Genomic DNA, 12,923 nt, shown 5'->3' with positions numbered 1-12,923 from the left:
GCATGCTCGCTGCAGCAGTCATGTGACTCGTTGTTTTTCAGTCCAGGTGCTGCCCTCTCTCACTGCACTGACCGAGCTTGATGTGTCATCCAATAAGGAAGTGGGAGGTGTGGTCCACCTGCTGGTCTCCGCCCTCCCTGCGACACAAATGAGGAGGCTGCCATTCAACAGCTGCTACATGAGCAACGAGTCCTTCACTGCTCTGGGTAACACACACACACACACACACACACACACACACACACACACACACACACTTGTTTATTTATAGAAGTTTTCCTTCAAGTCATTCTCCCTGAATACCTCTTCCACCCTCTAGCCTGAAATGGTGAAAACTTTGTGTTTATGCATCAGCCCTGGCGGTGTCCTATCTGCGCACGGTGGATATTTCCTGGTGTAAAGTGGTTGGCGGTCACTTGGCGCTCCTGCTGGATGCTCTGCAGCCATCAGTCGTCAGCGAGCTCCGTCTTTGCAGCTGCGAGCTCACCACTGATGACATGCAACATCTGGGTAACTAACACACAATGACATTATACTTTTTCTTTTTTGGTCTGTAGTGGATCATTAGGCTGCATAAATGTATATTAAGACAAGTAAAGCCTGAAGGAAATTGATATTTCTTTCATTTATTTCATGCTGCCAGCATCTGTAGCTGTCGTATAAAACAAAACAATGAAACTATTCGGTGTTATTTTTGTCTCCATCAGAAACATTGTGAACAAAACAGTAAAGTGAACAGGCATAAAGTGATCAGTTATCAATGGGTCCTCTTCCTCTGTGCAGCTGCCGTGTGCAGACGGGGCTGTCTCTCCTCACTCCGTGCACTGGATCTGTCCTACAACAGCTTGGTGGGAGACAACGGTTGGTGCAGTCTGTTTGCAGCAGGAGGTCTGGGCTCTCTGGAAGACGTGGATGTCAGTTTGCGACCTTCAACCTCTGCTCCGTGCTCAGCCTGGCTGCCCGCTCTGCTCCGAGCTCTGCCTCAAATGCCGGCGCTGGCTCGACTGGCCATGCAGAGGTGGACAGCTGACTGTCAGGAGAGAGAGCAGCTCAGGTACTGTCTGAAAAAGAGGAGCGTCCTGCTGGAAAGGGATCCAGATTTACAAGACACATCATCAACATGTAAAGGGAACAGTCAGGAGAGCCTAGAAGAGAGTCAGCCTGAGGAGATTGGAGCGGACCGCACTGGAATTTACTGTCAAAGAGCGACCCACTTTGTTGCTTTATTATTATTTTTTTAAGTCTCTGTTACCACAAGAAGGTCAGTGTTGACGTCAGCTGCATCACGTCTGATGTAAACTGTGTCACATGTGATGGTTTCAGGGAATACTGGGAACTTACAGAGTTAAGCACAGCTGGTGTGGGTTATCATATTTGTCGTCTCTCACCTTGGCTGCAGGGTCTGGGTCTTTCGAATGCAGCAGTCCTAACACTTGAGACACACATGCCGAGAAGTGGGGATACCTGGAAATGGACAAAGGCTTTCAGCAGAGTTTTAAAGCAGCTATTCAGGAAAAGAGCTGTGAATTATCTGCATACCTTGTTAGGTAATCAGCTATTTTGGGGTTCTTTAACAAATCAACCAAAAGGTCGACTGAGTATTTTCTCGTCAGAGTACCTTCACCGTTCACGATGATGTTGAGCACAAGCTGGAGCGTTTGATGGATGTTCTTTGCATCAAAGAGCTACGAGGAAATCCCAGAGATTAGAGACAGGATATTATGTGAATCAGCATGAATGTTGTTTGTTGTTCAACAGATAAAAACAAGAAGAGAAAATAGAAACAAAGTAAAAAAGGAACAATTGTTTCTGCCGTTAAGAAAAAAAAAATTGAGTCATGGCAGAGACCTGCAGAAGTCTTGAGTCTCATTTGATGACATTTTGTCAGATTGCCTTGTAATTTAAAAAAAACAAAACTGTTTTTTGAGCAAAAGTTCTCCAGGTTTTTTTGGAGTTCTTTCAAAGTTTTCTTATTTTTGGACGTTAGCTGCTTTTTCACTCTTTTTCAGTCCAGTCTGTGCATCTGAACATTTACAGAAAGATTTCTTTGTTTCGTCTTTAGACACTTTGTTAAACGCAGATCCCAGCAGAGTTCACCTACCTTCTCTCCAACCTTCTCAGGTTTTGTGGATATTATACATGGTTATGCTGAGGATATGTCGGCTACTTTCCACTGGAAATGCCTTTTGGTTAAACTGTCAGCGAGGAATTTGCACTGTTACATTTTTATATAACTTTAATGCAAAAAAAACAGCTGCTTGTTTAAGTGAAAATACACTGATGGGGTTTTTTTCTATTCATGAACAGGAGTGTGATCAGTTTAATAAAAGAAAAAATAACCATAAGCGCGGCTACCTGGGAGTCACTCACGCAGTCCGGCTGGCGCATCTCCATCTGAACACCCCCGGCGTCGCGGCGCGGGCATCTCAGATGGCCAACAGCCCCCAGTGGCACCTCCTCTCTCCACGCTGGTCCTCGGGGATTCCATCGTCAGGAACGTGCGGATGAGGGGGGCGCTCACGCTGTCGTTCCCGGGAGCCACTGTTGTTGACATAGTGGACAGAATTCCCAACATTCTGGCATCCCACCCACAGGTTAACCGGCTCATCATCCACATCGGCACCAATGACATCCCCAAACAGCAATCTGAGCTGCTGAAGTTGGACTTCCTCGAACTCTTCAGCCTCCTTGGTCAGTTGCAGGTGAGTGCTTTTATCTCTGGGCCCACCCCCACCTGTGGCAGAGGGATAGGCCGTTTCAGCCGGCTGCTCAGCCTTAACACCTGGCTTTCCTCCGCCTGTGTCTCCCACGGCGTGGGTTTTATTAACAACTTTGATGCCTTCTGGGAGAGGAGGCATCTTTTTGGGGCAGACGGGCTCCACCTCAACGCCTGGGGACGCCGTTTGCTGTCCGCCAATTTGGCATTTGGCGTACAGCACTGCCGCACATCGCCCTGTCACTACCCCAAACTGACATTACCTGCTGATCCGTCTGCTACTGACTGATGTTCCCCTGGTCCCAGCTCCTATATTTGTTCCACTTTTAACAGTAATACACAAAACTCTGGACTAGGACCTCTCTCTCCCACAGTCAACACAATACCCGTCATAATCACAAACAGAGAGCAACAGAATTATCATAAATCCAGTAACTCCAAAAATATTAATAACCTCCGGCCTCTTCAAAAATATCAACATCCATCCAACTCTATTGTCAAAAATCCACCAGTCTCAATCAGTATGGCACTTTTAAATGTACGCTCTCTGTCGAACAAGTCTTTTATTATTAATGATTTAATTTTAGATAATAAACTTGACTGTTTATTTTTAACTGAAACATGGCTGGGTTCGGATGCACCAGTTGTTCTCACTGAGGCCTCCCCACCAAATTTTAATTTCTCTTTTTCTATTAGAAGTGGTAAGAGAGGTGGTGGGACTGCATCTTTAGCCAACAACACACTCACCACCAAACAAATTTTACTTGATCATTTTACCACTTTTGAATTCCATGCTATTGTTTTCAGCAGCCCTCCAGTTTTATCTGCCACAGTTTATAGACCACCTAAAGACAGCGCTGCTTTTATCAAGGAATTCTCAGAATTTTTAACAAACATACATTCAAAATATAATATGATAATTTTAACCGGTGATTTTAACCTGCACATAGATAATCCTTCTGACCCTGCAACAAAAGAATTCTTAAACATTCTTCACTGTTTGGATTTTACCCAGCACGTCACGCAGCCGACTCACAACAGAGGACACACTCTGGACCTGGTCATCACCCATGGGCTGTCCACCAGCGTGTCCTCTGTTGTTGACTTGGCTGTCTCTGACCACTACTGTGTGTTTTTTAACATCACCGGTTTTATTCAGCGGGAGACCTCGGTGCGAACTGTGAGGAGGCGCTATCTAACCTCTGAAGTGGCTGCAAATTTTACCAGGGTTTTAGACGAATGCCCCCCTGTGATTTTACCTGCATCCTGCGATTTGATTTTTAGTTATTTCAACAGCAAACTGAAGAAAAGCCTTGACTCCGTTGCTCCACTCACCACCAAAAAGATTAACGTAAAACATTCATCACCCTGGAGAAACGAAGAAGTGAAAAAACTCAAAAGAAATTGCAGGGCAGCAGAAAGGAGATGGAGGAAAAATAAAAATACTATCAACCATCAAATATTTTGCGAGCAACTTAAAGTGTACAATAATACATTAAGGAAGTCAAGAAATTCATACTTCGCCAAAATAATCAGTATTAACAAAAATAATCCCAAGGTCCTCTTTTCCACCATAGATCACTTATTTAACCCTGACTTTAACAGCTCCCAAAGAACCCCCACAGACTCGCTCTGTGAGCAGTTTGCAGACCACTTCAGGGGAAAAATCAGCGCCATCAGATCTGGTATTTTATCTAATCGTGATATGATTTTAAATACATCTGAGGGCTCGATTGTACCTGAGGAGACACTGGACAGCTTTGTCCTGGTTAATGCTGAGAACTTTCAGAAGGTTTTCTCCACAGTGAGACCCACCACATGTCTTTTAGATCCAATTCCTTCTTCACTCTTTAAAACACTTTATGGATTTTTTGAGGCTGAGCTTTTATGCATGATGAATTGCTCTCTTCAGTTGGGTGTCTTCCCTGCTGCCTTTAAAACGGCGGTGGTGAGGCCCCTTCTGAAGAAGAGCAATTTGGATTGTAATGATTTTAATAACTACAGACCTGTATCCAACTTACCATTTTTAAGTAAAGTCTTAGAAAAACTTGTTTTTACTCAGATTACTGATTTTCTCAATGATAGACAGATCCTGGAGATATTCCAGTCTGGATTTAGGGTGAACCACAGCACAGAGACGGCTCTCCTAAAGGTTTTAAATGATCTTAGATGTAACTGGGACTCCCAAAAGCTCTCAGTCCTGGTGCTACTGGATCTAAGCGCAGCCTTTGATACAGTAGACCACGCTATTCTTTTAAACAGACTGAAACACATGGTGGGCCTCTCTGGTGCTGTACACAGCTGGTTCACTTCCTATCTCTCTGACAGAACTTTTATGGTGAGTATGGATACATGCTCCTCTAAGATCCATGAAATGACATGTGGCGTGCCTCAAGGGTCGGTTCTAGGCCCTGTACTTTTTAATTTGTATATGCTCCCTCTCGGCGGTGTCATCAGGAGGCATGGAGTGAACTTCCACAGTTACGCTGATGACACGCAGCTGTACATCTCCGTGTCTCCTGATGACACCAGACAAATGGATGCCCTCTTTAACTGTATCTTGGATATAAGATCTTGGATGGCAGAAAACTTTTTACAACTTAACCAGGACAAAACTGAAGTTTTAATTGTCGGTCCTGAGGCTCAGAGAGAGAAACTCTTGTCTAAATTAGAGGCCTTTTCACTATGTCCTTCGCTACAAGTGAAAAACCTGGGTGTTATTTTTGACTCTGAGCTTGGTTTTATCCCACATATTAAACATGTAACTAAAATTGGATTTTATCATCTAAAAAATATAGCCAGAGTCCGCCCTATTCTCTCTCGGGCCAACACGGAGATGTTGATGCATGCTTTTATTACCAGTCGCATTGATTACTGTAATGCCCTGCTCTCTGGTCTTCCTAAGAAGAATATTTCAACTTTACAACTCTTGCAAAACTCGGCAGCTCGTGTGCTGACAAAGACCAGAGGGCGGGCCCACATTACACCGGTTTTAGAATCGCTGCACTAGCTCCCCGTGTGTTTCAGGATCGATTTTAAAGTTCTTTTATTGGTTTTTAAATGTCTTAATGGTCTTGGGCCTTCTTATCTCTCAGATCTGCTTTTACCATACGAACCCTCGCGGACCCTGAGGTCCTCTGGTACTGGCCTTTTGATTGTCCCTAAAGTCAGGACACATACTCACGGAGAGGCAGCGTTTCAGTGGTATGGTCCTCGTCTGTGGAACAGCCTGCCGGAGGAGCTCAGCCGCAGAGAACGTACATGTTTTTAAGAACAGGCTCAAGACCCACCTTTTTAATTTAGCTTTTACTTAGCGTTTATTTATTTTATGCTTATTTATTCTATCCTGTTATTCTATTATTAATTTAGGATTTACCTAATATTTGTTTGATTTTATTCTTATTCATTTTTTAATCTTCTTATTCTATTTATATTTGTTACAGGAAAAATGATTCTATGTTTCTTTACCTTCTTTTAAATGTACAAAGATGCCTTTTGTCTGCCCTCTCCCTATGGTTAGATTAGTTTAGAATTATCTTTTTAGACTTTCCCAGCAAACACATCTTGTTTCTGGGACATATTGTTTTAGATTGTTTTATCTTCCCTAGCTCTCTGCTGACGAGACTAGCACCATATATGGAGTTGTTTTATTTTATCTGTTTATTATTTGTTATCCTGTTCTCACTGTCTCTGTGCTCTGTGCCTATAAAAATTACCAAGCCACTGTGCATGGTGTGAGTTGTTCTTAGCAGCTCACCCGTGTACACGTTTGATAAAGAAAGTAACTTTGTCTCATTGTGTCTTTATTTCTCCTGGGTCTTTTACAGAGTTTTCCCCCAACATTTCTTGGTCCTTCAGAGCCGGAGCGCCTCCATCGTGTCCCATCTCCGTGACCAGTCCACGTTGTTCGTCTGTCGACAGCCCACACACTAGGTGTGTGGTCAAAGACCAAGGGCGTTAAATTCGAGTCTTGGCCAACGTTCTTAGAAAGCGACCCACGGTGGTGGGGCCCGATCGAGGTGGACCAGACCCGGCGACACTGACCAGGTAGATACAGACACACTGACACAATCTTGCGTAAAAACGTATTTTAAATTCAGGGAATTTAAAATAGCGAAAGTAGCTCGTTGCGACTGGAAGCTCCCCACTTCTGTGGGTTTAAAGTAGCTCGTCGGCTGGTAGCTTGGAGCTCGTCGACTGGAAGCTCCCCACTCTTGTGGGTTAGGTTTGGAGCTCTGGGTAGCTCCCCCAGCTGGGTCAAGGGAATAAGTAGCTCGTCTACAGAAAGACTGGCAGCTCCCCTTTATTATAAGGGTTCCGATCGCGCGAATAAGTGTGAATGTGAATGTATGCGTGTGTATTGTTGTAACTAACGGAGCAAGCTGAATTTTCACGGTCCGATAAGAGACTGAGCTGCTCCTACTGTGTTTTTCTTTTACTGCTGTTCACTGACGTGCTGGTGAGTTGAGAGAACGGTCGAGTTCCGTCTCGTAAAGTTCACACCGCTTTTGGAAATAGTCCGAAAGTAGAAGGGCGTGTGAGCAACCACTCTCGTCTCTAATACCAGCGAAGGTGATAGCAGCTGTATTGTGTATATATTACTTAAACAAAAATAAGTAAATACATAAATAAGATGGGTAATCAAGCAAGTGAAATTAAAACTCACTCCTGCTGACGAGCAGTGGTGAGAAAAGAAAAGTCCAGACGCCGGACAAAAACAGTGTCTGTAAACTGAGAGATTTAAGAAAACAAAATATAAACAGTCGGGAGAACAGAATCCAACTGCCAGTTTAGTAAAACCAGAAGACGAGACACTGTGCAGTTCCCACAATCCTTTTAGTAAACCATCACCCATACAGGAAGAACATAATAATCCCTTATTAGGTGAAAACTAGAGATCAAAGTAGTTTGAAGTAGTTTAAAAGGGTTGAAAACAGACCCCACTGAGTAGATATAAATATAAAAAGTACGAAATAAAGATAAACAAAGGGAAAATTACAGTAGAAATGATCTTTAGAGTATTTGAAATTAATAATAGCAAGGATAACAACCTGTAAAGTGATATTAACAATGAAACACAGTTGGCATGATGACCATGCCCAGCATGTATAAAATGAATATAAAGCAAATAATTCACACGAAAATATTTTAATAAAATAAATAAGGTATATTAAGGCTGTGTCATTGTTCAGCCAAGGACAGTGTGTGAAAAGGTAACTGTCTCCACCCTGGGAAAAGGATGATTCTGCAGGTCATCTGAAGCCCTTGATGGATACAAAATAAAATATAATATATTATAATAGAACTGCCTGGTCCGCCATGCAACAGAGAGAACAAATGTGACCGCAGATTGGATGAATTCTAAATTATCTGTTTGCTGAATAAGATGATCCTAACTAACAAATTGGCTCAGGAGTAGTATAGTGGTACACACTAATAAAATATTATGCTATTGCTGTTATATAAGACAAAGAGGATAATATTAACAATGACATAATATTAATATGAAGAGGCACCTTAATCGGTTATGATGTGAGGTGGATAATTGTTAAGCAGTAGTCTGCATCAAGCTTAAGGTTTGCTGAAACTCAGTGTAATGACATGTGAGATGAAGACAATACAGAGAATAACTAAACTAATGAAGTGCATAGAGGCACTTGACCAGCTTGAAACCTATCATCCTAGAATGACACATTGCTGAGATATAGAGCACACCTATAATAACAACCAATAAGCAAAACCCTGTAGACAACAGCTACAACTACAGGATTGAGAAGCTGAATTAAATATGTAGACACTGCTAAGCTGATGAGCATGTTACACATTTTCTTTTCTTTTTATTTATTTGTTTCTTTTAGAGCAGAAGCTGCTGTAACACACCCAAAGAAAGACTCTAGGTCTGACCAACCGTCTCAGTCGTGGGCAAAAAGATGACAGTCAATAAAATTCTAAAAGATAATTTATTGACAAAAAATATATCAAGAGATAAAAGATAGAACAGTCCAGTGTCCCACTTATGAATTGTATAAAAACACACAGTCCCAAGGCCAGAGCCAGCTATGCCACACAGCCAAGTTGCACCCCACATGTTGCCTTTAACAGGGTTAGAAGTTGTACTTGGAGACCCACCACCCTGCAAGCATATAGTCAGTGGTCACTCAAGCCTCTGCAACCCAGCTGCCTTTAGGCTGTGGCATATAATAGGCCCTGGACTGCACAGAGAGACAAAACGACACACTTAATATAAAATTCATAGCGCAAAATCCATCCATCCCAAACATATCTGATTTCATCACATTACATACCTGCACAGAGAGACAAAACAAAACAGCAGTGGTTGTAGTGTGGGCTATAAGTAGACCAGTGTATCAGTGCAATCAAGTACACCTGCCTCTAATTAGTCCAACCTCATTCCAGCCATTGGCTCACCAAAAATGTGACACACACAAAACCACTCCCAACCCAGTGAAACTTCACACAATAATATGGAGCTGAATTAACACAGGCACATTAGTCTAGTATGTTACAAGCTGCATGCTATTACAAGCCAACATATGCAGACTTCTGCCTTGTTCGGGTGGCAGCATTTTTCTTTTTTCTTTTGTGTCCTGACACGTTTATGTTTTTTGTTTTTGTTTGATTATTTTGTTGGTTTTGGAAACGAATTTAAACGAACTTGTGACCATACTTGAGAATCACAGTGACACATAGTGATTAGGCATATGATTGAAAAATGCCTAGGTTTAGAGCTGTGAGCTATGAGCTGTGAGCAATGCAAAGTTAAATATATATATTTGTATAAATGGGAAACAACCCTAACTTGAAAGTTTGAAATGTGTGAGATCCATGCATTGTTTGAAGAACTAGAAATTATCTAAAACTGCCTTAAGTGAAAATGTAGAGTTGCATCTATTCTCCCAAACAAAAAAAAAAAACAAAAAACAAAAAAAGGGAGAAGCATTCTGTAACTTAAAAATAAGGCTGACTGTTGACAACAGACTAAAACACTAATTCGCAGGTGGCTATCAGGAACAGAGAGGCGAGCAAAGTCACAAACACCAAGGCTGCAGACAGCCACGCAGAAACAGCAGATAACATAGAGACAACGCCTGCTAGAACCGTGGATTGTTGCGCATGTGAAATACACAAAGATAAACAAATAACCATTTATATAGACAGCCAGTATGTTTTCTCTGCTGTGCATCATTTTGCAAAAAATCTGGAAAACCAGAGGAATGATTACACCAACTGGCAAACCAGCATGCCAACCTCTTACAACGCCTACTGACTCTTTCATTACTACAGGCAACAATTTTGCTGACAGAGCAGCAAAATAGGCGGCACAACAGGCAAACATCACATTGATGGCAGTGAACACACATCAGATTCCACTGGATGTGTTGAAAAATGAACAAAAGCAGCAAGCACAGCAGAGCAGGCAAAATGGCTAAAACACGGTGCAGTTCTGACAAACGACTTAATGATGTGTTATGGCAAGCCAGTGTTGCCAAAATTCCTCCACAAAATGGCGGCATTAGTGACTCATGGCTGTACGCATTTGTCAACGGGGGGACTGACCAGTATTGTCAACTCTCATTTCTTTCTACACTGTAAATTCTACACTGTAAATTTTGAAACCTCAGCAAAACAATTTGTCAGAACATGCATGACGTGTCAAAAATGTAATGCTCAGGGAAACCTGAGACCACACAATCCATATGGACTTTATTGAGCTAAATGAATCCCAAGGGTAAAAATACACCCTAGTGGTTATAGATGTATTCTCAAAGTGGCCAGAAATCTACCCAGTGAAAAAGGCAGATACAATTTCAGTAGCAAAATGTATGTCTAAGTTGTAGGAAAATAAAGAGATGATTGTAAATGACGAAGAATGTAATGATGTCTATCAAGTGTCTTGCAGATCACAGCCCGGTGACTGGGTTCTGATCAAAGTGCTCCAAAGGAAAAACTGGAGCTTGCAAAATTGCGGAACGACCATCTTGCATCCATCAGAGCCAGTAAGTGAAGCCATCTAAACACAGCTGACGGCAGGCTTGCCCACTTGTTGTGATCTCGCCCGGTGGAGGGGTCAGCTTTCCTGGCCGGGGGGTCTACTCGCGACAGGAGGGTGTGTCCCGTCGTCATGAGGTGGTGGCTCTTAACAACTGCAGCGGCCCTGACCATGGCCGGGCTCCTCATCTTTGCTTCCGTGAGGGACAATAAGTCACGTTATATGGAGAAAAGGCAGACACTGTATGACAAAGGAAAGTACACCAAGTTTCCCCATGGCTATGCCACTAATTTCTGGTGGCAGTTTATGAACACTACAGCTTACTTGAATAATAAAACTGACTGCTATGCAAATACATATACACTTTCTGCCCACCAAGGAACGAGAGGAAGTGTATGGACTGTTCACTCAACGAAACCTGTGCCAGTAACGCGACACTGATGAGCCTCAACTGTCGCTCCAACTACAGCTACCGAATGATACTACAAACAAAGACTCATTACCAGACAGGATGTGCACGGACGGCACCAAGCAGTAAAGGAACCAGAGTTTCGCATCTGAGGAGGAGTGAAATTCTTACAGAGCTTGATCCCCGGCATTGGAGTTGCCGAGGTGCGGGATCATGTGGAAATCAACCGATATGCTCTGCTACGACACATCAACTTGACTAAGACCCTGGGAACCGCCTTAGCAGGAGAACAGCAGGCCATCAGAACGATGGTGCTGCAGAACAGACTGACACTAGACCTGCTAACAGCATCACAAGGAGGAGTTTGCAAGCTGATCGGGGAAACATGTTGCACTTTTATCCCTGATGGATACGAAACTGGAGGAGACATTTATGAAGCTTTGCAGAATTTGTCCATTCTGCAAAAATATGTCACTGACCACACATCTGGAGCAGCTACACCGCCATGTCTAAGAGTAATGATTTCAAAGATGATAACAACTACAATGACTGCTTATGTTGCCGTGCCTAAAGAAGAACAGCATCCCGTTGCAATTCTGTTAGAGGAGAACTTGTAATAACTGCTAATGAATGACGTGGTGATTAAAAATGACTTCTGCCTTTTTCAAGTGATCATGCACTGATTAACACATTAGTAGTTTATGCAGGTACAATATAAGGTTTTCACCCTTTTATTTTTTGAAGTTCTCATCCTTTATTTTTTGAAGTTTTCATTTTAAATATGAAGTTTTCATTATTTTACATATAAAGTTTTCAATTTAAGGTTTGCATCATTTTAAGTATAAGGTTTTCATCCTTGTATTTTTTTTGAAGTTTTCATTTTACATATGAAGTTTTCATCATTTTTAAATACAAAGTTTTCATTTTAGTTTTCATCCTTTTATTTTTTGTAGTTTTCGTTTTAAAATATAAGGTTTTTATCTTTTATTTTTTGTAGTTTTATTATTTTTTCTTGTTTATTCCACTTGTTATTTCAATTACTATGATTTTCATTTACTATGTTTTTCTTTTTATTATTTTCTTTTGTTTTATTCTTTAGACCAGATGACTTCCATTTCTGCTATGCTGACATTTTGAAAATTAAAAAATTGCTTAAGATACTTAATAAATAACCTTCACAGACAATTGTTGTATACATTTAAAATAAGTTGAAACAGGAGGGAATGTTACAGGAAAAATGATTCTATGTTTCTTTACCTTCTTTTAAATGTACAAAGATGCCTTTTGTCTGCCCTCTCCCTATGGTTAGATTAGTTTAGAATTATCTTTTTAGACTTTCCCAGCAAACACATCTTGTTTCTGGGACATATTGTTTTAGATTGTTTTATCTTCCCTAGCTCTCTGCTGACGAGACTAGCACCATATATGGAGTTGTTTTATTTTATCTGTTTATTATTTGTTATCCTGTTCTCACTGTCTCTGTGCTCTGTGCCTATAAAAATTACCAAGCCACTGTGCATGGTGTGAGTTGTCCTTAGCAGCTCACCCGTGTACACGTTTGATAAAGAAAGTAACTTTGTCTCATTGTGTCTTTATTTCTCCTGGGTCTTTTACAGAGTTTTCCCCCAACAATATTTATATTGTATCCTGTTCTTATTTATTTTATCATTTTACCCTATATATATTGTATTGCGTCATATCTCCAGTGTTTCCTCGGAGGGCGCTCTCTGCACCGGGGCTGTTATTGACCGTGGCTGCTGGGTCTCTGGGGTCCTCTCAGCCTGGCT

At 41.7% G+C, this 12,923-nt stretch overlaps 2 protein-coding genes across 7 annotated transcripts in view; one reads left to right on the top strand and one right to left on the bottom strand.

The window, feature by feature from the left end:
• Positions 1–2,329, top strand: part of LOC113016637 (leucine-rich repeat-containing protein 31-like) — a 30,841-nt gene extending 28,512 nt beyond the window's left edge. For 3 of the 6 annotated variants that reach the window (XM_026159621.1, XM_026159618.1, XM_026159620.1), the window contains 3 exons: positions 42–206; positions 355–510; positions 784–1,304. In XM_026159621.1, the coding sequence (XP_026015406.1) occupies positions 42–206; positions 355–510; positions 784–1,241 (779 nt within the window). In that variant the 3' untranslated portion in view covers positions 1,242–1,304. Of the gene's footprint in view, positions 1–41; positions 207–354; positions 511–783; positions 1,548–2,307 lie in introns of those variants that run through there. The other 3 variants (XR_003271276.1, XM_026159622.1, XM_026159623.1) reach the window with 3 other exon arrangements.
• On the bottom strand, positions 1,331–2,406 carry LOC113016641 (protein CIP2A-like). Its single transcript, XM_026159628.1, has 3 exons — positions 2,356–2,406; positions 1,540–1,685; positions 1,331–1,464 (listed from the first exon to the last, which is right to left on the bottom strand). The coding sequence occupies exons 1-3, from the start codon at positions 2,392–2,394 to the stop codon at positions 1,338–1,340; spliced, it is 312 nt and encodes a 103-aa protein (XP_026015413.1). The 5' UTR covers positions 2,395–2,406; the 3' UTR covers positions 1,331–1,337.
• Positions 2,407–12,923: the final 10,517 nt, after the last annotated feature.

This window comes from Astatotilapia calliptera, chromosome 23 (genome assembly GCF_900246225.1).
Source record: "Astatotilapia calliptera chromosome 23, fAstCal1.2, whole genome shotgun sequence".
NCBI classification, from domain to species: Eukaryota; Metazoa; Chordata; class Actinopteri; order Cichliformes; family Cichlidae; genus Astatotilapia; species Astatotilapia calliptera.
Note: the sequence above shows the minus strand (reverse complement) of the source record. Positions and strands in the feature narration are given on the sequence as shown.

Excerpts from the sequence above, each read along its gene's own strand:
- LOC113016641 (XM_026159628.1), bottom strand. The coding sequence starts at position 2,394 with ATGGAGATGCGCCAGCCGGACTGCGTGAGTGACTCCCAG. Across the intron at positions 1,686-2,355 it reads ACTGCGTGAGTGACTCCCAG|CTCTTTGATGCAAAGAACAT; the intron begins GTAGCCGCGCTT and ends ATTTCCTCGTAG. Across the intron at positions 1,465-1,539 it reads ATAGCTGATTACCTAACAAG|GTATCCCCACTTCTCGGCAT; the intron begins GTATGCAGATAA and ends GTCCATTTCCAG.